This window comes from Crocuta crocuta, unplaced genomic scaffold (assembly GCF_008692635.1).
Source record: "Crocuta crocuta isolate KB4526 unplaced genomic scaffold, BGI_CrCroc_1.0 scaffold141, whole genome shotgun sequence".
Classification (NCBI taxonomy): Eukaryota; Metazoa; Chordata; class Mammalia; order Carnivora; family Hyaenidae; genus Crocuta; species Crocuta crocuta.
The window spans coordinates 7,116,924-7,142,294 of record NW_027527951.1 but is presented as its reverse complement, the minus strand read 5'-3'; the positions used below and the strand labels follow the sequence as shown (position 1 = coordinate 7,142,294).

Below are 25,371 nucleotides of genomic sequence, written 5' to 3'. Positions count from 1 at the left end.
CCTGTACCCTTCTCACTTGTGCATGGAACCCTAGATACTGCATTGGAACTTCTTCCTGGCCAAAGGCAAAACTCATAACAGAGATTAAAGATATAACAAGGAAGGAAAAAAAAATCCTCTTTGTTCTACTTCCATTCAGATAAAATGGAGGAGAGAAAGGAAAGCATGGGTTCCGGTGTGGGTGGAAACCAAGCGGGATTTGATCAACTGGGAATGGTGACATCAACTTAAAATAATGCTTCAGAAAAACGTGTTTCTAGGACAACTGAATTTTAAGTGGACATTCTCTCATATATTTGTTGGTAGCCCAATGTCCACCACCTGCCTATATAGGACATTAGTTGGGTGGTGGGGGTGAAGTGGGTGTTCAGAAGGTTGAGATTTCAAATGCAAATTTTTATTTTTTTATTTTATTTATTTTATTTTATTTTATTTTATTTTATTTTATTTTATTTTATTTTATTTTATTTTATTTCATTTCATTTCATTTCTAGGAGAGAGAGAGAGAGACAGCGTGAGCAGGGGAGGGTCAGAGAGAGAGGGAGTCACAGACTGAAACAGGCTCCAGGCTCTGAGCTGGCAGTCAGCACAGAGCCCGACGCGGGGTCCGAACCCATGAACCGCAAGATCATGACCTAAGCGAAAGTCGGACGCTCAACTGACTAAGCCACCCAGGCGCCCCTCAAATGCAAATTTTTAATAAAACCTAATTAAAAATAAAATTGGAATGTGCAGATTTAGAATTAATTAAGCCATCAGATCTTAATACAGTTTTGAACTAAAATAACATTCTACAGATAATAATGTACTATATACAATTAATATTTAAGATATTTATAGATGTTGAGTAAAAAATATATCTAATTGACACCACCTCCATAATGGAGTGTAATATCCTGCATATTTACTGATTTAACAAAAGGACTACATAATGAGAAAGCTAGCTTTTAGAAATGGTTTTAATTTTGTTTCTTGATAACTTTCTCCTGAGGTTAAGAGGAACAAAAGTAGTTCTTACCTGCTAGGGTAATGACATAAAATGTAACTTAATCCCAAGGAAGTAATTAAGTAAAGTAATTTTGGGGCAGAATGCCATGCTGTCTGTATACTCTGGGAGCCAGACCATGGGAGCCAGAACAAGGGTTCTTAATTTGGAGTCAATGAAACCTATGGATGGATAAACAAAATGTTATGTAATGTTATGTTAAATTTGGTGTTTGTGTGTACGTATGTGCTTTTCTGTTTGTTTTTTAACCAAGGAATCTCATAGCTTTCATTAAATGAAATGATCTTTTATTAAAATTATTTCTACTATTGACTGATTATTATTCCAGTTTTAATAATGATTTCTGGACTTTGTGATGAGCTACCTCCTCACTCATGGTTTTGCTTGAGTGTCTCAATTTGAGACAGTCATCATTGTTAGTATTCATTTTCCAGCTTGTTAATTTTGCTAATGTTATATATAGTATACAGTTGTCTTATTATTAGTTATAATAGCCCTGAATTCCATTAATCTTTACATGTTTGCATTCAGTAATTACTTAATGATCTATGTTCTCTAGTTTGTTTTTCAAATTTTTTAAAAAAGAATGTTATCTTCCTATGTGTATTTTTTAAATTAGTGTATTTGAATTGGTACCAGTAACAAAATTATAATTAATAAGGAAACAGATATAAAAGCAGGGACTGTCCCAATATATAGTATATGCATGAAGTTAAAGACTGTAGTTGATCATAAACTATATTAAGAGGACATCTATTAGTTTTATAACCAGAAAAATAAAACTAATAAAAAGATGCAATATGCATATATAGCATCAAAAATGTATGCTATAAAAATGTGATAAAAATGCTAATGATAGTAGTAGTAATAACAGATAAATATATAAAAATATTATGATGTAAATATATCAGAGTAATTATAATTGTGAAAATGTTAGCTAACACATCTTTTGGGTGGATCATTAAGGGTTCAGGCAAGAAAACAGAAGCCACTCTATGTATCTGGGTTCTATAGGGTTTTTGCAATAATGAGTTAGAAGGTGGGACACAGAGGCCTGGGAACTGCTGCTGAAGGTTGTGGGGCTTTCACTAAAGGCAGGAGGAGGTGACCCTAGAGGTCTCTACTGGGAGCAGAAGCAAGTGGCTCTCAATGCTCCCCTAGAAGCTGCTGCAGGTCTCCGGTACCTTAGCAGAGCTTTGAGAGTGGTCCCAGTCTGTAGTGGTTTCCACGAATTTGCTGGGGAACTTTTGTGAATCTCTCATCTGCCCCACATAGGCTTGCATTTAACTCTGGAGAAAATTCTGCTTCTCTCTACTACTTCCCAACTCTCCTATGAATTCCTCACACTAGGAAACTTAACCCAGATCATATAAAGGAGATTCTAGGAAACAGTTTCCATCCTATCATAGTAGGCTACATATATCCCAAGCACTTTCTGAATGCTTTGCAATCATTTTATTTAATCCTCTTGGCAACTTTATGATCTAGGTAGTATGTATTATCATTTACAATTAGTAGATAAAGTATTGAATGTTAAAGTGATTGTCTTACCCAAACTCATACAGCTAGTAAGTAGAGATGATTTAAAGTGTCCATCTGATTTCAAAGCTTTGGTTTGTAATCACTACCTTTTCCTGTGTCTTCTATTGCATTTCATTTACATTAGTAATATTATTGATACTAGCTAAGTATGAATGAAATCCTCCATTGGTGACAGTTAATACATTCTGTTTGTAACCTAAATGCCTCAAATTTAACTAAGCCCGTGAGAGCAAATAGATCACATCAAAATTAATAATGTATTTTATCAATCCCCAAGTCTGTAGATATTTCCACAAATGTTTTTGTCCCAGGTCAGGAGTACTATTACCACTTCACTGTTATTTCAATTTTTATATGCCCGCAGATAACATTTCCCAGGGATCCTTGGCTAGAGGAAGACTTGAAAATCCCTGAAGCAGCAAATTAGGAGGGTGCCCCACTCTGGAGGCCTGATTCCTGGGTGAAAAGGGAGCAGGCAAGGCCATCAGTAGAAGAGGCCGAGGCATGTCCTGCCCAAATCTTTTCCAAGTTCAGGCCAGCCATTGAGGTGCTGGCTTGAATTCTGAGAGGGCTTTTGTCATTGAACTGGAAGTCGAAGCCCAGTGAATTGTCCTCAGAGCTGGGGAGCATTCTCCGGGTTGTGGTTCCAGCATCCCCATAGGTCTGAGGGTAGAGGCTCGCTTATGTTTGTTGGGCGGGACAGGAGGGGTAGGTTTCTGGCAAGTGACGAGGATCCATAGACACAGGCATATCCGGACACACTGTATCCAGCTCTGGGGCTCCGGGATGGAGTGGTGGTGGTGCGACGTCTTCAGGGCGTGCCCCGGTTTCCAGGCTTTCAGGAGGCTGGCATCCCAGGACAGGATTAGGGGGGCGTCCAAGGAATGGTGTCTGTGGCTCTCCTTTGGGACATCTGCAGAGGTGACTGCATCCCGAAGGAGTGAAGGCGTTGTTACTGAGGGTCTCTGCTCCCTAGGCGCTCGAGCGGTATTAGAGCTTCACGGCTGGTGGGTGCGTATGCCCTTGACGTCAGTTCCTCAGAGGTTGCGCTCTGGGGTGTGTCTGGATCTGCGCCTGCGCGGGGCCGCCATTAGCGCGGGAAGCCTCGAGGGAGCTCCGTGGCCCGCGTTATTGGCGCTGGCGCATCAGGCTCTCTTCCCTGACACCTAGCACGGCCCACAGGGGGCCAATGCAGTGTGGACGGCCAGGCGCTGCGTCTTCATCTTGGTCAGGGTCTAGAACCCAGGGAATTTCATGTCACAGCTCTTGCACTGACGGTAAGAATTGTAGATAAGCCCCCTTCCTCCCCTCGAAGCACAGAACATTCCTTCCTGGTGTTCAGCCTCCTTACTTGACACGGGTTGTTCTGGAATACCTTGTGCCTTGTGTGAATAATCCCTGTGAAACTTTTCTGCAGTCGCGTTTCTAACTCCAACCTGACATCAGGTACATGACTCTTTTCTCATTTCCTCAATCTATCTGCCTCTCTGTTCTCTTTGTATATAAATCTTGGGTGGAGGGGATCGTGGTGGTGGAGATCAACCTTTTTATTGCCAGGAATATCTTTGCAAATACAAGGATTTACATTTTTAGGTTTGGGAAAAGAGGTTTCTATTCAATGCAAGTCCTCAAAATTATTGATGCCCTATGCTTGTGGATACATGGATTGAGTNACCGCGAGATCATGACCTAAGCGAAAGTCGGACGCTTAACCGACTAAGTCACCCAGGCGCCCCAAATTTCTCTTATAAATAGAATAATCTAAAACTATACTGTCGTCCAGTCAAGGTACTCAGCATACTGTATTGCAAACATTAACTGTTTTCATTTTGTTTATGACTGAAATTTTCCCGTCTTTAATATTCATTAATGGAATATAAGAATATCCAAAATTAGTTACTAGACTAATGATATTTTTTAAATTGAACAATAATTACTTGGTTTATTAAGACTGTACGACCCATCTTATAAAGACAATATAGAAACACTTTATTTTAAAAGAAGGAAAATACACACAGAAATTTTCTATCTGATTTGAAAGGTAAAAAGAAGTGCATGAGATCTTCAGAGGTTTCAGATTAGAAATTGCTGTGGATTTAAAGCCTTATTATCTGACCTGATTTTGCTTTATCTGAGTGCCCAGGCCTTCTGTGACAAGAGTAATCCAGTTGGTCCTTCTGTTTCTTTTTCATTTAGTGTAACGTATAATGTATTTAAATAGAATATAATACATCTATAGAAGCCGAACCCAAAATGTTTTAAATTACATTCCACTGATGTATAATTGGGATTTAACTGCATGGCTTTAACCACAGTGTAGGAATGGCCTCTTTAGTTTTAATTAATAATTGAGATCTTTTTTTTTTTTTTTTTTTTATTTCTAGGAGAGAGAGAGACAGCGTGAGCAGGGGAGGGTCAGAGAGAGAGGGAGTCACAGACTGAAACAGGCTCCAGGCTCTGAGCTGGCAGTCAGCACAGAGCCCGACGCGGGGCTTGAACCCACGAACCGCGAGATCATGACCTAAGCGAAAGTCGGACGCTTAACCGACTAAGCCACCCAGGTGCCCCAATAATTGAGATCTTAAATAAAAGAAATAAAGAAGACCTGTGTCAACCGGTTGCTTGCTTTTTCAGAAGATAAAAAATAAATCATATTTGTCTGTTAAATATTTTGCTACACAGTATTTTTGTGGTAGAAATCCTTTGCTCTTTTTAGTTCCAACTCTGTGTTCAGTTGGCACATTTTTCATCCATGTCTCTGAGATCGTCTTGGAATCTTGTCATCTACAAAGTCCATTTAGCCTCTGCTCAGATAAATCAGTATGTTCCTAGATTGTTAGAAATGTCAGCAAATATCCTTGAGATATCATGACAGCAGTTTCTTGTATAGGAAGTTTGAAGAGTATATTTTGCTGGGCTAGAAAATCTATGAATGCTTTAATTATTGTTTATTAGGACAAAAAGGGACTTTAATATTTACCTGGGGTCGGTAAACTAAGAATTCATTTGTTCGTTCGTTCATTCATTCATTCATTCATTCATTCAATACCGGCTATGAACTCTGTAGAGTTCTAGGCTCTAGGGAGAGAGTAGAGATCAAACCAGGTCAGCTCATGGTTTTAGAGCTATGGTAGAGGATGAGCAGAGGCAGACACAAAAAGATGAACAAATATTAAATGAGATGATTCTTCAGAGTGCTAAATGATATGAAGAAAATAAGATAATGAAGTGATAAAGACTTATGAAGACTGGCTAGGGTAAGCTTCTCTTAAGAAGATATCATTGGAGACAAATGATGACAAGCCAGCCTCCTGAACATCTGAGAGCATTCAAGGCAGAGGAAATAGACCACCAACAAAAAAAGATAATGAGATGGGGGAATTTCCAGGATCTCTTCTGTTAGTACTCCTAATATCTGATTTTCTGGCCCGCTCATAAGACTATTGTTTCTCACAGAATCTAAACTTAAAATAACAGTTGACAGACTACAATTCTGAGCTAAAAGTAGCAAGGTGAAATGTGACTGATGTGAATTTACAGTGGTGCATACAAGTTCACAAACCTGGTTACACAGTACAAAATGATATCCACATGGCTTGGCAGCTGTTCTTACGAGAACAGTCTAATTGACCACAAATTGGAGCTTGCTCTATGCTGTTCCTGACTGGAAAAAAAACAATGTATAGATATCACCCTTAGGCAGCTTTCTGCCCAATTTAAGGCATCATTATAGCTACCCCAAAATGGAACAGCCTGCTTCAACAGGTAGAAAAATCTCCATTGCTTAGCTCATTAAAAAAAGAAGGAGGAATACCTATCAGGGCTTTGGGAAAAAATAAATATTTTTTGGAGACTAGTTTAAGACTTTTTTTAGTTTCTGTGAGTCGGTGGCTTGTTACATGCTTCCTTCATTCCAGCAAAATTTTTTTCCATTTTGGGATATGGTTAAGAAGGAAAAAATAACATAGGTATATAAGGTGTATGGTGAAGTTTACCAAGAGTTTAGTTTGTAATGGCATTTCTTAAAATGGCCATCTTTAAAATTCTTGGGCTATAATTTTTAAAATAATTTAAATTGCAGTTCTCATATTTCTTTGACCAAGTAGAATAAGAAAAATAAGTATAAGTAAATATGTCTTGGCTTTGTGTGTGTTAGTTTAATATAGACAATTTACTTTTCTGTACTTTCCTCACAAGGAGGACAATAGCTTGTATCTGCTTGAAAAGCTTATTATTAGGATTAAATCATTTGGTGTATATAAAGCAGTTAGAGCAGTGCTGGCATTAGTAAGTGCTATGTAAGCGTTCACAATTATTAGATACACACATATGCTGTATTTTGCCTTCAGGAATTAATGACCAAATTAATAACTGAGACACCTGACCAGCCAATCCCATTTCTCATTGACCATCTTCAGTCTAAACAAGGAAACCGTGGACAGCTTCAAAGAACTTTATCTGGATCTGCAGCTCTCTGGGCAGAAAGTGAAAAATCAGGTAAGTGAAAAAGTATATTTTACAGTTGATTTGGATACATTTAATGTAAAAATGTACAATAATGTTTCTGATGATAAGATAAATATAGTTACCAAGGATTTCATGTATTCATTTGTAACTTCACCCATATGCTAAAGTTTCACTCATGTGTGGAATTTAAGAGACAAAACTAATGAACAAATAAAAAAAGACCAGAAAAGTCTTAAATGCTGAGAACATACTGGTGGTTGCCAGAGGGGAGGTTGGGGGAGGGGTAAAAATAAAAGGGATCAAGAGTACACTTATCTTGATGATTATTAAGTAATGTATAGAATTGTTGAATCATTATATTGTACACCCGAAACTAATACACCACTGTAGGTTAATTATACTTCAGTACAAAAGAAAAAAAATATAATTAGTCATAAAATATGCTTGAATTTGAACATATTGTTATATATTATGCTATGTATTATGCTTCAAGATATGAGATTATGTGTATTCAATTTTAATAAAAGATTCAGATTTGCATAAAAAGGTTTCACTGCATATGAATTCAAACTAATCTAAACTTGTTTTTCATGAAGAATTTGAATTAAATGTTTATAGCTTACCTGTAGAGAGGTAAACAAAGATTTTTACAAAGTTACCTTTCACTTTGTCCAAACTAAAGATTATTCTCTAGTTCCCATGGTGCCCATTTTTATCTTATGTAGTAAGTTCAACCTTAGGTAGATTCATTTTCTCTGATCATTGGGGAACCAACCTTACCAAGTCTCCAATAGCCTCATCTCCCCAATAAGATATGACTGAGATAATTGCATAGATTTGACCTTGATCTTTGCTTATAAAATGTGTCTAACAGCTTTTATCTTCTACATACTAGCTTGTTGGTTTGGCATTTGCTTATGAAACCAAATCCCCTATTCCTGTCACATCAGCAGGCAACTCCTTGCCTAATTACCATGGGAATTCCCAAATGCTTTCCTGGAATGACATCTTCATTTCTTTCATCCTCTTCATGCTTTATGAGATCCCATGAAAGGATTTTTGGTCTTCTTTGGCTATGTTCTCATACTGGTACCTTCTTGAAACTATGTCTCAAAGTCATACTCAAGTGGGTAGGGAATAGAGTATCCTCTGAAAAATGTAGAGCTTTCTGGTACCAGTTATCTATAGAGAAGTTGTCTGCATTATATAGGAAACTAGGATATGAACTTTCGGAGTATAAAAGAGAGAACCTTGCTTTTTCCTGGCCTCACTTTCTTGGGTTTAGATTCTAAGTACCTTGTGTATATAGGCGTGAACTTTGGTTTGTAGGTGCAAAGTTGGCACTCATCATGTAAAGGCAGGCCATATGAAATTTGTGAGCCCATTGAGGTCATATGAACCCACATTTAGAAATTTTAGTATCTGGAGAGATAGTAGTATGTTAAACTCTGTAGTTTTAATCATCACACATTTAATATCTCATACTTTCCATGGGTCAGACGTCCATACCTGGCACAACTGCATCCTCTGTTTAATCTTACAAGGCTGGAAATCAAGGTATTGGCCTGGTTGCATTCTCATCTGAAGGCTGGGATAAGAAAGATCCATCTTCCAAACTCATTCAGGCTGCTGGCAGAATTAATTTACTTGTGGCTGTATGACTGAGGTTTCTGTTTTCTTGCTGGATTTTAGCCTGGGGTTGCTCTCAACTCCTAGATGTGATCCATAGCTCTTTGCCATGTGGCTCTTTTCACATCACAGAAACATACTTCTTTAAATCAGCAAGGGAATGTCTCTTATTTGAGTCTACTGAACGTATATAACATAGTGTAATCATAGCATTAACATCCTATCATCTTTACCATATTCTGTTGGTTTGAAGCAAGTCAAAGGTCCTATCTACTACACTCAAGGGGAGGGGATTATATAAGGGACAATACCAGGGGCAGAGATCATGGGGCTCATCTTAGAATTCTGACTAGCACAAGTACTGCTTGGAGAGAGTGAAGGAGGGGAGAAGATTATTATAATTCCCAGTTTACTGACTTGGGTAATGGCATACATGCTTATTTAACAAAGCAAGATGGGAACACAGTAAATTTATGAAGGACAGTAATAAGTCCCCTTCCTATTGACATTGAGTTTCTCATGGGCACTTTATTATGTATTCCCAGCAGGCAGTTAGACATGGTCTAAAACCCTTGGGATGGGTCAAGGCAGGACTCACTGAGTAGCATTCAGTATGATGCAAGTTATGAGAGAAAACCAGTGGAAGAAATTGTGGTCAAAATTTGTAGGTAAAGTAGGAGATGGATCGGGAAAAGCAAGTGTGAGATTACATCTGATGCCTAAAGATTTGTGTTTTTATTAAGAAGTGAGATTGTTTGCTGAGGACAATAGGGTTGGGTATTGGATAGGGGAGATTAGAGTGAGTGATGCCAATTGTGAAAAGTCACCAAGGAAAGGAAACAAGAATTGGCACAAGGGGAAAAAAAAGACTATGAGGCAGTTCTGGGCTCTCTCTGAAGTTGAAAACATGAGTTAATCATAGAAACCATTAGCATGGTTGTAATATTTCTCCAGCAGTGTCCAGAAGTAGTGGGAAGGGAGCAGGGCAGACAGTTAGATGGACTGACTGAGAATTGTGGTTGTGGCATGTCCAGGGCGGAGGGTAAGAGAACAGTTTAGCACAGCAGTTGCAGTTGAGGACGTTTGTGAGCAACTTGTGCAAGTGATTGAAGCACATGGTCTAGTATGAGAAGGTAGTGAGCAAGGATAGGAAAAGAATTAGACACAAAAAAAGCAGATCAGAGAGCTAAAGACCTTTAGATGGCTAGTGCAGGTGTAGGTGCAGTGAAAATATGAGAGATGTAGAAGGACAGGGGATTGTAATATTTGAGATACAAAAAACTGAAGTGGAATGAGTCCAGATGATGAGAATGTCCTATTGGTAGCTTTAGTTTTGGCGTGTCTTGATTATCAGGGAAGTGAAGCTTTTTAGAGTTTGGGAAGACAAGGAAATATGAGACTTCATGCATTGTGTAAAGATTAAGATGAAGCCAGAGTTTCACTTAAGCTGTTGAAAAGTTAAAGGAGACTGTGCCAATGTCTTAAGTCAGGCTGTGGAGTAATTAGGAGCAGAAAGATGGTAACAATGAAGAGTAGTGAGTCATGTAGACAGGTTTACCACAAGAGAGAAGGGACTTCCCACTTAGCATTGTTGGGCCAGGAAAACTTACCCTTTGGTGGGTACCATATGGAACAGTGAGTTCTCCATTCCAGGAAGCTGCAGAAGAGGGAGTGCTCTTGTGGAGAGAGTAAGGTGTCTCTTACAACATAAGGATAGAAGAATGTTTGTTTACCATGGAACATAAGCCCCAGAAGGTGAAGAGGAAAAATTTTAGAGAGAGAGAGTATGGCAGGAGGCAGAAGAAAAGCATAGGATAATTCTTGGATATGAATACATGATGAAGTTATAATTTAGGTAATAGTAAATAATGCCTGTTTACACCTTCACTGCAGTTTTGAATTGTTTTCTTCTGGTGCAAGTTCTAATTAGCTAGAAAATATCTTAATATTCAAGGTCTATTGGTATAATACCTTCTGAAAATATCTGAAATGGTCCTTTTTATTGTTTTTAAGTATATCTAGCAACTGGGACAGAGTATCATCTAAAAGTCTGTCATTTAGTATTGTTGAAGAAAAACTTGAAACCTGCCTATTTTTATTTCTTTTTATATATTTTAATTATTTTTCTTAAATAGTTATGGGGTATGTTTTTTCTTTATTTGTGATATTGACAAGTTTTACTGGGACTATATATCTAGATGATTATCTGTATTAAAAATTTTTTTCTTATAATCAGTGATTCCTAAATCAGCAGATTTAGATCTTCCGCCTAAAACTATTTTCTTCTTGTGTACTTAGATACTGCTTCTATTATGTTTGTTTTTTATTTTTTTCTTCAGGAAATCAACCATGTGTAAATTGAGTTTGCTTTACTCTTCTTTATTCCTCCCATTTCATTTCACATTATATTTACCTTTCTTTACTGATAGACTTCTATGGAGATTTGTCATAGTGTTCTCTCTGTGTCACTGATTGAATTTTCTGCAGTATCAGTTTTCTCTTTCTGGCTTTGAAAACAAATTTAAATGTTGGTATTGCATTTTGGTTTATTGTCATAATTTCCTTCTTTATTCATTTCTGTCTGAAGTTATATTTTATTGTAGGTTAGCTGGTTAACCTATCTCCTATCACATGTCTTTTTGTTTCATATAGTCCATTTTCTTTTATTTTTATTAAGAAGGCAAATTAATCACATTCTAAAATTTTAAGGTTTCTCATAGTAAGTCTTTTTTAAAATCGAATTTTTTCTGTATCTTTTTTTGGAGGTATCACAATTCTGGATTTATTAATTTTTTAAGTATAATTTATTGCCAGTTAACTAATACAAAGTGTATACAGCGTGCTCTTGGCTTCAGGGGTAGGTTGCTGTGATCCATTGCTTACATAAACATCCAGTGCACATCTCAGCAAGTGCCCATCTCAATATCCATCACTCATTTTCCTCTCTCCCCCACCCCCCACATCAACCCTTAGTTTGTTCTCTGTATTTAAGAGTCTCTTATGGTGCCTCCCTCTCTGAAACTTTTTTCCCCTTCACTTCCCTCATGGTCTTCTGTTAAGTTTCTCAAGTTCCACATATGAATAAAAACATATGATATCTGTCTTTCTCTGACTGACTTATTTCACTTAGCATAATACCCTCAGTTCTATCCATGTTGTTGCAAATGGCAGAGTTTCATTCTTTCTCATTGCCAAATAGTATTCCATTGTATATATAAACCATATCCTTTTTATCCATTCATCAATTGATGGACATTTGGGTTCTTTTCCATAATTTGGCTGTTGTTGAAAGCACTACTATAAACATTTGGGTACATGTGCCCCTAGGAATCAGCTCTCCTGTATTCTTTGGATAAATTCCTACTAGTGCTATTGCTGGGTTGTAGGGTAGTTCTGTTTTTAATTTTTTGAGGAATCTCCACACTGTTTTCCCAAGCAACTGCATCAGTTTTCATTCCCACCAACAAGAGGGTTCCTGTTTCTCCACATCCTCGCCATCATCTGTGGTTTCCTGAGTTGTTCATTTTAGCCACTCTGACCAGTGTGAGAGGTGGTATTGCAGTGTGGTTTTGATTTGTATTTTCCTGATGATGAGTGATGTTGCACGTCTTTTCATGTGTCTGTTGGCCATCTGGATCTCTTCTTTGAGAAAGTGTCTATTCATGTCTTCTGCCATTTCTTCACTGGATTATTTGTTTCTCGGGTGTTGAGTTTGGTAAGATCTTCATAGATTTTGGATACAAACCCTTTATCTGGTATGTCATTTGCAAATGTCTTCTCCCATTCCATCAGTTGCCTTTTAGTTTTGCTGATTGTTTACTTTGCAGTGCAGAAGCTTTTTATCTTGATGAGGTCCCAGTGTTCATTTTTGCTTTTATTTCCCTTTACTTTGGAACCATGTCGAGTAAGAAGTTGCTGTGGCTGAGGTCAAAGAGGTTGTTGCCTATTTTCTCCTCTAGGGTTTTGATGGTTTCCTGTCTCAGCTTTAGGTCTTTTATCCATTTTTAGTTTGTTTTTGTGTATAATGTAAGAAAATGGTCCAGTTGCATTCTTCTGCATGTTGCTGCCCAGTTTTCCCAGCACCATTTGCTAAAGAGGCTTTTTTTCCATTGGATATTCTTTCCTGCTTTGTCAAAGATGAGTTGGCCATACATTTGTGGGTCCAATGCTGGGTTCTCTATTCTGTTCCATTGGTCTGTGTTCTGTTTTTGTGCCAATACCATTCTGTCTTGATGATTACAACTTTGTAGCAGAGGCTAAAGTCCGGGATTGTAATGCCTCCTACTTTGGTTTTCTTTTGACTATTTGAGGTCTTTTGTGGTTTGATATAAATTTTGGGATTGTTTGTTCTAGCTTTGAGAAGAATGCCAGTGCAATTTGATTGGGATTGCATTGAATGTGTAGCTTGCTTTGGGTAGTATTGCCATCTTAACAACATTCATTCTTCCAGTCCATGAGCATGGAGTGTTTTTCCATTTCTTTGTGTCTTCTTCAATTTGTTTCATAGTTTTTCTATAGTTTTCAGCATACAGATTTTTTATATCTTTGGTTAGGTTTATTACTAGGTATTTTATGGTTCATGGTGCAGTTGTAAATGGGATTGGTTTCTTGATTTCTCTTTCTGTTCTTTCATTATTGATGTGTAGAAATGCAACCAATTTCTGTACATTGATTTTGTACCCTGCAACTTTGATGAATTCATGTATTAGTTCTAGCAGCTATTTTGTGGAGTATTTTAGGTTTTCTGTGTAGAGTATCATGTCATCTGTGAAAAGCCAAAGTTTGACATCTACTTTGCCAATTTGGATGCCTTTTTTTTCATTTTGTTGTGTGATTGCTGATACTAGGACTTCCAGCACTATGTTAAACAACAGTGGTGAGAGTGGACATCCCTGTTATGTTCCTGATCTCGGGGAGAAAGCTCAGTTTTTCACCACTGAGGATGATACTAACTATGCACTTTTCATATATGGCTTTTATGATGTTAAGGTATGTTCCTTCTCTCCTGACTTTGTTAAGGGTTTTTATTAAAGAAGGATGCTATATTTTGTCAGATGCCTTTTCTGCATCTATTGACAGGATCATATAGTTCTTATCCTTTCTTCTATTACTGTGATGTATCACATTGATTGATTTGTAAATATTGAACAAGCCCTGCAGCCCAGAAATGAATCCCACTTGATTATGGTGAATAATTCTTTTAATATACTGATGATGAATTCAGTTTGCTAGTATCTTGTTGTGAATTTTTGCATCCATTCTCATCAGGGATATTAATCTGTAATTCTCCTTTCTCTTTCCCAGACAGGGGTCTCTGGCTGGTTTGGGAATCAAGGAATGCTGGCTGCATAGAATGAGTCTGGAGATGCCTTGGTGGCTCAGTTGTTGCTAAGCATTCAGCCTTGGCTCACTCATAATCTCACGGTTCATGATTTTGAGGTCTGCATCAGGCTCTGTTCTGACACCTCAGAGCCTGGAGCCTTCTTCAGATTCTGTGTCTCCTCTCTCTGCCCCTCCTCTGCTTGAACTCTCTCTCTCTCTCAAAAATAAATAAATATGAAAAAAAAAAGTGAATCTGGAAGGTTTCCTTCCATTGCTAGTTTTTGGAACAGCTTGAGAAGGATAACTTTTAACTCTATTTGAAATGTCTGATAAAATTCCCCTGAGAAGCCATCTGGCCCAGAACTCTTATTTGTTGGGAGATTTTTGATAAGTGATTCAATTTCTTTGCTGGTTATGGGTCTGTTCAAATTTTTTATTTCTTCCCATTTGAGTTTTGGTATTGTGTGGGTGTCTGGGAATTTGTCCATTTCTCCCAGGTTATCCAATTGTTGACATATAATTTTTCATAGTATTCTCTAATAATTGTTTGTATTTCTGTGGTGTTGGTTGTGATCTTTCCTCTTTCATTGGAGATTTTATCTATTTGGGTTCTCTCTCTTTTCTCTTTGAGAAGTTTGGCTAGTGGTTTTTCAATTTTAGTTTTTCTAAAAACCAACTCTTAGATTCATTGATCTATTCTACTGGGTTTTTTAAATTCTATATTGTTTATTTCTTCTCTAATCTTTATTATTTCTCTTCTGCTGATGTTGGTGTTTCTTTGCTGTTTTGCTTCTAGTTACTCTAGGTGAGTGATTAAGTTTTATATTTGGGATTTTTCTTGTTTCTTGAGGTAGGTCTGGATTGCAGTGTATTTTTGTCTTAGGAATGCCTTTGCTGCATTCCAGTGGGCTTGGATGTCATGTTTTCATTTTCACTTCTTTCCATATATTTTTAAATTTCTTCTTTAATTGCCTCGTTGACCCATTCATTCTATTTAGTAGAATGCCCTGTAACCTCCATGCATTTGGAGGTTTTCCAAATCTTATGGTTGATTTCAAGTTTCATAGCATTGTGATCTGAAACTATGCATGGTATGATCTCAGTTCTTTATTTATTGAAGTCTGTTTTGTGACCTAGTATGTGATCTATCTTGGAGAGTGTTCCATGTACACTCAAGAGGAATGTGTATTCTGCTGCTTTTGGATGAAAAGTTCTGAATATATCTGTCAAGTCCATCTGGTCCAGTGTAATATTCAAGGCTATTGTTTTTTTTTATTGGTTTTCTACCTAGGTGATCTGTACATTGCTGTAAGTGGAGTATTTAAATCCCCTGCAATCACCATATTCTTATTAATTAGATTGCTTATGTTTGTGATTAATTACTTATATTTGGGTAGTTTCAGGTTGGGGGCATAAACATTTACAATTTTTAGCTCTTTGATTAATAGACCCTGTAATTATGATATAATGTACTTCTTCATCTCTTGTTACAAACTTTAGTTTAGAATATAGTTTGTCTGATATAAGTATGAATACTCCAGTTTTTTTTTTTTTTTTTTTTTTTACTTCCAGTAGCATGATAGATGGTTCTTCATCCCCTCACTTTCAATCTGAAGGTGTCCTCAGGTCTAAAATTAGTCTCTTGTGGACAGCATATAGATGGATCTTGTTTTTTTTCCCCCATTCTGTTACCATTTAGTTCATTTTTATCCATTTAGTTCATTTACATTCAGAGTTATTGATAAATATTGATTTAGTGTCATTGTGTTATCTGGTAGTTTCATGCTTATGGTGATGTTTCTGGTCCTTTGTAGTCTTTGCAGCATGCCACTCACAGAGTCCCCCTTAGGATTTCTTGCAGGGCTGGTTTAGTGGTCATGAACTCCTTCAAGTTTTGTTTGTCTGGGAAACCCTTTATCTCTCCTTCTATTCTGAATGACAGCTTTGCTGGTTAAAGGATTTTTGGCACATATTTTTCCTCTTCAGCACATTGAATATTTTCCTGCTACTCCCTCTGGCCTGCCAAGTTTCAGTGGACAGGTCTGCTGTTACCCTTATGTGTCTGTCCCTTATTGTGTTTTTATAGCTTGTTATGTGTCCTGCACCTGCGAGCACTACTATATTAAAAAGGGGTGATACCTTCTCCAGGGCCTGGCCCTTCAGGAGGTGTGTCTTGCATGCTGTCTGTTGTTTGACTCTGTTTGCTTTATTTCCTCAGTCATAGTGGTGGTTTAGACCATCTGCCAGGTGTGCTTTGATTCGTTCATTGAAGTAACACTGGAAGAAATTAAAAGGGTGAGGGTGGAAGAAACATCCCATACAAAGAAAGAAATGACAAGGCAGAGAAAAAGAAAAGAAGAAAGAATTGACCAAACAGGGAATCAGAGAAACTATATGACTTAATCCAGAGAGAGGGGAAAATAAAGAAAAAGGAAACACAGGAGAAGTACAAAAAGAATAGGTTAAAAATATCTGCTTAAACAAACCAACAACCAGAATAGAGAAGGGAAGAAATAAGAGGAAGAAAAGTAAGAGAAAAAATATATATAAAATAAGAATTGATCAAGAATCAAATCAGAAAATACAAAACTGCTGGACTGATATCTGATGGTGGCTAGGAACCGGTGGCTGCACTGGTCTGGAGGAGGGGCCTTCTGGTTTGGTCAGTGTCAATTTTGCTCTGTGAGGTATGCAGTTTGTTAGCAGGCACTGAGGGGCGTGGTTTGGTGTAGGTGGAAGCCACCTCCAATGTGGGCCCATTGTCTGTTCCCTGAAGCCCCACCTTGTTGGTGATGGGTACAAAAATGGCGACACCCCAGTCTCTCCTCCCTGGAATGGGTGTCCCAAACCACTCTCTTCAGGCCATCCTAACAGTGCCACATGGGTGTGAGAGGGCCAGTTTGTCCCTCCCTACAGCCTCCCACACCACCTAGGTGCTCGGCTGGGATTCAAACCCTGAAATCTTAAAGGGTCCCATCCTGCTGGTGCCAGTTCTGGGGTAGTTAGTTACACTCTGCCCAGCCAGCCCACAAAGGGACCCTGGCTGGTGGGCGCCTGCAGGGTCTTTTGTCCTCGGAGTGGCTATATACCTTCCTCCCACAGCACTCAAGGTAGGGGACTGCTCTCTCCGACTGTGCCCCTGAGTTCACTCCTGAGCCCTGGGCTGGCTGCCCTCCTTCCCAGGTGGGTATAGAGGGCAGCAGGCCCCAGTCTGGAGAAAGCCCCACAACCCTGGAACGAGTTAGAAATTGGTTCTTTCTCTATTTTTTCCATTCCCCAGTTTGTGGTTTTTCTCTTGTCCAAATACAGTCCTGTACTTCTACTGCCTCTCTTTCTTTTCCTTTTGTCTCTCCGTAGAAGGGGATCCCTTCTCTCTGTTCCTATGCTGCCCATTTTATCTCTCCCAGTTTGCAGTCACACACCTGTGGCTTGCCAAGTTGTCTCTGTGGGCCCCTTGAGATGTTTCTGTCACTCTGTAGCCCAGATTCCTGGAATTCCAAGTCTTCTGGTTTCAATATTGCTGTAATTTGAGGGACAGGAACTTCAGGTCCCCCTACTGCTCCACCGTGTTGACTTTGATCTCCCTCTCTGTGTCCTGAATGCTGCTTTCTTGGTTTTCGTATTGATTTTTTTTCTTAAAATGTTATTTTTTCCATTTATTCAAATTTAAATGAGTATTCTATCTAATTTTAAGTTTGTCAGTCAATAGTGCTGGTCTTCTTTGTCCCCTCAACATATAGCTTGGAACTATTTGTATCCTTTTCAAAAATCTTAGAGCAACAGAACAAATCATGACTGCTACTAAAATTTCCATTACCAGTTGAATCCTATGAGTCTCTGCTACAGTAATGAATAACTTTGTTTCATCTTGTTTTCAACTGACTAAATAAGAACAGTATCATTGCTAGATTATTTATATTAATGTGGATTTTTCTCCTTGCCTATAGTAGTGGAGAAGTAAAACCATAAAATCTAATGTGCCATGCCACCCTTGTTCTTTTTAGCCTTTTTCTTTGTATCATGAAATGCTGTATTATATGACCAGGATCCTTTCTCCTTTAGCCATGTTGCATTAGAAGATACTACATTCCACGGTGCCTGTATGTCTCAGTCCGTTAAGTGTCTGACTCCTGATTTCGGCTCAGGTCATCATCTCACCATTTGTGAGATTGAGCTCAGCTTCAGCTCCCAGTCATCATGGAGCCTGCTTGGGATTCTCTCTCTTCCTCTTTCTTTACTCCCTCCCCCCCACGCTCTCTAAATAAATAAATATATTTATATTTTAAAGAAGATGATATAGTCCTAGGATGTATGCAGAAAGACAGATTCTCATAGAATGATAGAAATAGATGACTCTGATGTAGGGGTAAGTATCATGAAAGCCTAGAAATCTAATCTCCTCCTGATTTTTCTGTCTTTCATCTTATTCATATCTGAGGAACACATCCTTCATTCTGGCAGACCACAGACCAGTATTTCTGTTCCTGGAGTTTCAGAATATCTTTGCCTCTTTTGGCATTGAATGACATGTTGGAGGTGGAAAAATTCGATAACAGTCAGTTTAGTAAAACCTTAATAAATTTGAAGATCCCATATAATGTTTCATGATGTCTATTTGGTATTTACAAGTGGGTGGCTAGAGAAATATTGATGACTCATTCATAAAGCTAAGATAATTAGACAATTTATATATTTAAACAAGAAGGTAGAAGGAGGCTCTAAACTCTACAGAAGATCACATAGATGAAAGAAGAATATGGGGAAGCAGTGAATGATACAGAGAAAGAGTAGTCAAATAGGGGATATGGAGATGAGGAGAATGTAGTGTCCTGAGAATAAGAGAAAAAATATTCCGCAAAGATAGGCATGTCTAAAAATATGAACTGCTTGGCAAAGATGTCAAAAGGGGCGAACTCTTGGAAATACCATTTTATTCAGGAATTGGTGTGACTTTGACTGCCTTTGACGGAGAGCTATGACTTTCAACAAAGTTGGTTGAATTACTTTCTTGAATTAAGAAGTGGAAAAAATGACTGATGCTGGAGAAGAAATGTGGGTGACCGTCAGTAATTTAACATATCTTAGTCAATAATGCATAAGGTAAAATCAGATGAGTAAAACTTACTTAAGGGTTCAGTTATTTTTATTTACTTTAGGAAGAGTGCCTTATTCCGTAATACCTATTTAAAGAATGTTATTTTAAGTAATGGTGATTTATGCCTTAAAGAATGTTTCCAGAAGCTTTTAAGAGTTTAACATAATCTTAATCATATTAATATACAAATTGAATCATATCAAATTCAAAACTAACATTTACAGGGGATATTAAACAAATACTTTTGAATATTTACATTAGTTTTGATATGAGGTGACTTGTAGCTTTTGCTAGGTATATCTAATGACGTAATGGATTTAGTTTTTGATCAATCTTGAAATCACTTATTGTTATATATAAAACACACATACATGTATGTATTTTGTTTGTTTTAACAGAACATAAAGGAACAAGAAGGGATTTCAGAAGCTATGATAAGCCTTGGCAATTAAATGCAAAGAAGCCTAAAAAGTCAAAAAGTGACCTTGCTGTGTCTAATATTTCCCCACTGTCGCCAGAATCCAAATCATGTAAGGAATTTTGTCATTCAAATGTTACTTAATGTAAGTATGTGTTACTAACAAAATGAAGGAAGGAAAGGTAAGAGTTGAAGCCCAACTTTTAATCTGATATTTCTGGCTGCTAATCCTAATAATGTCATACTCGTTTTAGCAGTAACATTGAGCTTTATTTATGTATATCTACTCACTCACATTCTCAAGCATGTTTAATTGATTTAGAGCCTTTTGAGTATAATATTCTTTTAAGGATGTTAGCTGCCTGGAGCAGCTTCCTCGCCTGTCATGTTCAGTTACAGCATTGTATTCCATTCAAAGCAACACTAACCCTACATTTAATAAAGTTTATAAAAACTAATTAAATCTTTTAGGGTAGAGGAAAATAAAGGAGATTTATATTCAAAAAATTTAATAAAATTTTGAATGTTAATTCTTCTTTCTTCCTTTAGTCCCCTCAGGTTTTCCTTCCTTAGAAATAGTGTATATATTTTCACGTCCTTTGAAATAGTTTGCATCTTTTTACATCCTTTTCTCTGTACAAACTAACATATAAAATATGTGTGAGTTGATTTGCTTTATAAAGCTGTTTTTAGACTATACACATTCTTGAGCAATTTGTTTTTTTATTTTAGAATGTACCATGGATATATTTTTGCGTTAAACTTAGGTCTAAGTTATACTTTTTAATAAATAATGCTGTAGCATGCTGTGAATGTGCCATAATTTGTTTATTCCCCTGTGGAAGGACAGTTATATTATTTACAGAGTTGTGCTGCCACAAACTATTTACTGAAATAAACAAATGTCTTGTAGTTTCTGATAAAATAAACAGCTTTGTACATACAAATATAAGTATAGGTGTTCTCATTTCTTCATGATAATTTACGAGACATAACATCATTGGGTCAGAGGGTCAGTATATTTTTAGTATAGTAAATATTTCAGATTACTTTTTAAAAAGATGGTAGAAAAAGTATTTCAGTAGTCTGAGATTGCCTTTGCCATATAAATATTTTTAAAATTATTTTGGTTTATTTTAATCAAAGCAAAAATATATGTGGTTTGAAAAGTCAAGTAGTATTACAGCCTTCTAACATGGAGCCACTTTCAGTTCTTTCAGATGTTTCTTTTGCTACACAAGTTTACAAATCAAGGCATACAAGTTACTTGCACAGTTCCCTTCTACTTTTTAAACTTGAGGCACCAGCTCTTGTCCTCTAAGACTTTGTGGCTTCATACCTCAGGCCCAACTCATCACCACAGTATAAGCATGCAGTTATTTCAAATGTTGAATATATACTCCACACAATATTATTATGGCTGCGTTAACTAGTCTTTATCACAGTAGAGACATAGATGTCCAACTATTAATTTGCTTTTAGAACTAATAATTGTCTTATTTCTGTATTTGCTTTGTTTTCTGTGTACTCACTAATCCTTCCTCAAACCGTTCCTTAAAGTATTGAACTCAGTATGATCACATTCATCAAGGAATCCTAACTTTGATCTTATTTTATTTTATATTTTATTTTATTAAAAAAATTAGAGACATCGCTTTTGCAGCCCTCTTCCTTTGATCGAATCTTGGCTTCTTGGTTTCTAGCCTTTTTCTCAACTGTCTTCTGAGACCATCCTTTAAAGCCATACTGAAGATTCACTTCTCCTTTTTCTTATGGAGGATCACCTATATCCTGAATCCTAAGTCTTTCCACTTTGGGGTTTACTTATTCGTTTTATTAGAGCATCCTTACTATAGAGCTTTCTGAAAAAGAATGATTGCAAGATAAATAGTTTAAATCTTTACTCTAAAAAGTAATTTTCAGTTGGAATTGTGAAGGAATTTCTCTTGTGTCTTCTGGGCAAGAGTGGCCATTGAGAAGTCTGATTGATTTGCTATTTCTGTCTCTGAAAGCTTTTAAGATCTTTCTTTATTGCCACTGTTGTAAAATTTTGCCTTGAATTGAATTGAATTTATGCCTTGAATTGTTCTGGACATTTAATGGATCCTTCCAATCTGAAAAACAAGTTTTTATATCCTATTACTTTGGCATTTATCTTCCTTGATTCATGCTTTAGTGTTAAATGTTATGATATGTCCACCATTTTGGGAATCTCTCTCTGGGACTAGATTTCTCTACTTTGCTGAATCCAGTTACCACTCCTCAATTTATTTTGCATCTTCCAAAAAAAGATTTGCTCTTTCTTGTCTAATAATGTCTTCTCTTCTTGTTCAACTACTTATTTGACCAAAAAATCTTTAGTCTAATTTTAGTTGGGTTTTGGGGGAAGTGAAGGTAAATGTCTTCAGTCTTCTGTTTTATCAGAAGACAGCAAAATGTCTTAAAAATATTTACTAATTGCTGATGAAGAAGTTAGTAATTGTTTTTTCAGCTGCTAAAATATTATATAAAATGTGCTCTGCTTGTGTATTTTCCCTAAGTTATAGAAATTGGTTTTAAATTAGTACCTGAATTTTCTTTTTTCTATAAACATTGTCACACTTCCCTTTACTAGTTCAATTAAAACATTTCTTAAAACGCAGCTTCCCAACTTCCCTCTGTTTGCTCATAAGAAAACCATGTCTGAAACAAACATTTTTATTCTGTACATTGATCTTGATATAGTCTCTCACATGATGATGAATAGTAAGTTTTTATTATTATGTAGCATGCTTATGGAATAATCATTTTTTTTAAAACATAGTGCCAAGGTCAGTAGATCATCCTAAGTGGAACTGGCGATTTAAACCAGAAAGCCGTGATTTTGATGAATTGAACCACATCCTTCAAGAGAGCAAGAAGCTGGGAAAAGCCCTTGAGAATCTTTCTCGAAGTAAGTTCATTTACTTGATTATAATTAGAATTCCTAACTAATATTAAAGTACAAACATTAATTCCTATTGCCAGTAACCCATTTCCAACATCTTCATTATAATTACATGAGAGCTTATGATAGTGTGTGTGAGGTTGGAAATGAGGATTGATCTTGAATGTATACACATTCCTGGGAAGACTGGTAGATAGAGTAGGAGAAGCTGTAGACACCTCCACTCCATCCTGTTTCTTGCCCTTAACTGTTTGACTCCAGTCTGTACAAGGTCTCTGTTACCCAGGTCAGCTGCGCATATAATGGTATCTTATTTATTCTTCTCTTTTGAACCTCATTGTTTGTTTCATCCTAATTAATAAACATACCATTTGCTTTCATGAGTTTTTGATGTCTCTAAACTTCTCAGGTAGCAACTGGGGGCAGATTCTTCTTAGAATCCTTTCAGAATCTAGCACCATACTTAAAAAAATATATAATGATTCTGTAATCCAAGGCCTAAGTTAGAGGTTTTGCTCTGCCACTTATGAATAACCCCAGATAAATCATTAAACCTCCAATGAGCCTTTGTTCCCTCATCTCTAGAATAGGAAAACATGGTCTGTCTCCTTCTGGTAGGTGTGAAAGTTTAAAATTAAATGTTTCAAGTAAAAACTTTTTTTTTATTCTGATTAAAAAAATTTTTTTAATGTTTATTTATTATTGAGAGACAGAGAGAGACAGAGAATGAGCAGGAAAGGGGCAGAGAGAGGGAGAGACACAGAATCTGAAGCAGGCTCCAGGCTCTGAGCTGTCAGCACAGAGCACAACATAGGGCCCAAATCCACGGACTGCAAGATCATGACCTGAGCTGAAGTTGGACACTTAACTGACTGAGCCAGCCAGGAGCCCCAAATAAAAACTTTTAAATATTACTGTCATGAGAATAGGCAATCAAATATTTTGATTTGATAAATGCATTCTGTGTATGTAGATATACATGTATATCTTGTGGTTTTAGTAGTAGTGAGTTCAAGGTATTCCTGCCTTTCTCTGGTTCTTAAATATCTCTCAATTTTAAAATTAGTTTCCTTTAGAAGCACATTAATGACATGACCTTACTAAAATTTTCTTTTACTGTCATGAAATATTAAAAATTCTTAAATAGAAGATAGGATACTAGCACGTTCTAGTCGATTATATTTTAGAATCTGTATGTTTCTGGGGCGCCTGGGTGGCTTAGTCGGTTAAGCGTCCGACTTTCACTTAGGTCATGATCTCGTGGTTCGTGGGTTCGAGCCCCGGGTCGGGCTCTGTGCTGACTGCCAGCTCAGAGCCTGGAGCCTGTTTCAGTCTGTGTCTCCCTCTCTCTCTGACCCTCCCCTGCTCACGCTGTCTCTCTCTCTCTCCTAGAAATAAATAAAACATTAAAAAAAAAAATTTAGAATCTGTATGTTTCTTTAGATAGCACAGTTATACTACTTCATGACTTGTATCTAAGTTAAAATTGTCTGGAGGGATGAACAAATTGGGTGAAGGGGAGTGGGAAATACAGGCTTTCAGTTATGGAATGAATAAGTTATGGGAATAAAAGGCGTAGCATAGGGAATTAAAAAAATTAAAATTGTCCCTTGATATATTTTGGAAGAAATAATATGTATATAGAATATATATTTGTATATTGTGTATAATTATATATATTTTATTGTATTATAATTTTATAGAGAGATTGAGTTTTTTTCATACCTCTTAATTCATAGCTCACTAGACCTTTTTTGGGTTTTTATGCAGTGAACCCATGTCACAAGTTAATTTGCCTTATCATAGGGTCTTATGATTTTTGAATTAATTTTTAAAATTTTAATTCCAGTATAATTATTATACAATGTTATATTAGTTTCAGGTGTACAGTGTAGTGATTCAGCAGTCCTGTTACTCAGTGTCCATCATGATATGTGTATTCTTTAATCCCTGTCACTTAATTTAGCCCCCCCTCCTACTACCCCTAGGTAACCATTAGCTTGTTCTCTATAATTAAGAAGAATCTATATCTTAGTTTGTCTCTCTCTTTTTTCCTTTGTTCATTTGTTTCTTAAATTCCACATATGAATGAATTCATATGGTATTTGTCTTTCTCTGACTGACTTATCTCAGTATTATATTCTCTGGATCCATCCATGTTGTTGCAAAAGGCAAGATTTCATTCTTTTTTATAGCTGAATAATATTCCATTGTATATATATATACACCACATTTTCTTTATCCATTCATCTATTGATGGACACTTGGGCTACTTCTATAATTTGGCTATAGTAAATAATGCAGCAATAAACATAGGGATGATTATCTTTTGAATATGTGTTTTCACATTCTTTGGTTAAGACTCAATAGTGGGATTACTGGATCATATCATAATTCTATTTTAAATTTTGGAGGAACCTCCATACTGTTTACCACAGTGGCTACAACAGTTTGCATTCCCACCAAAAGTGCATGAGTGTACCTTTTTCTCCACATCCTGAATGACACTTGCTGTTTCTTATGCTTTTTATTTCAGCCATTCTGACAGGTATGAAGTGGTATCTCATTGTAGTTTTGATTTGCATTTGATTGATGATGAGTGATGTTGAGCACATTTTCATATGTCTGTTGGCCATGTGTATTTCTTTGGAGAAATATCTGTTCCTGTCTTCTGCCCATTTTTTTTACCTTATTTTTTTAATGNTTTTTTGGGGAACCTCCACACTGTTTTCCAGAGGGGCTGCACCAGTTTACATTCCCACCAGCAGTGTAAGAGGATGCCCATTTCTCCACAACCACATCCTCGCCAGCATCTTGAGTCCTTGGATTTGCTCATTTTAGCCACTCTGACCGGCATGAGGAGGTATCTCAGTGTGGTTTTGATTTGTATTTCCCTGATGAGGGATGCTGAGCATCGTTTCATGTGTCTGTTGGCCATCGGGATGTCCTCTTTGGAGAAGTGTCTG

At 36.9% G+C, this 25,371-nt stretch overlaps 1 protein-coding gene across 1 annotated transcript in view; it reads left to right on the top strand.

Annotated features, from left to right (window-relative positions):
- The window catches only part of CUNH8orf34 (chromosome unknown C8orf34 homolog), a 396,460-nt gene that overhangs the window by 73,632 nt on the left and 297,457 nt on the right, over positions 1-25,371 (top strand). Inside the window, 3 exon segments of the mRNA XM_077752493.1 lie at positions 6,898-7,045; positions 19,460-19,591; positions 22,283-22,411. Coding sequence (XP_077608619.1) covers positions 6,898-7,045; positions 19,460-19,591; positions 22,283-22,411 — 409 coding nt within the window.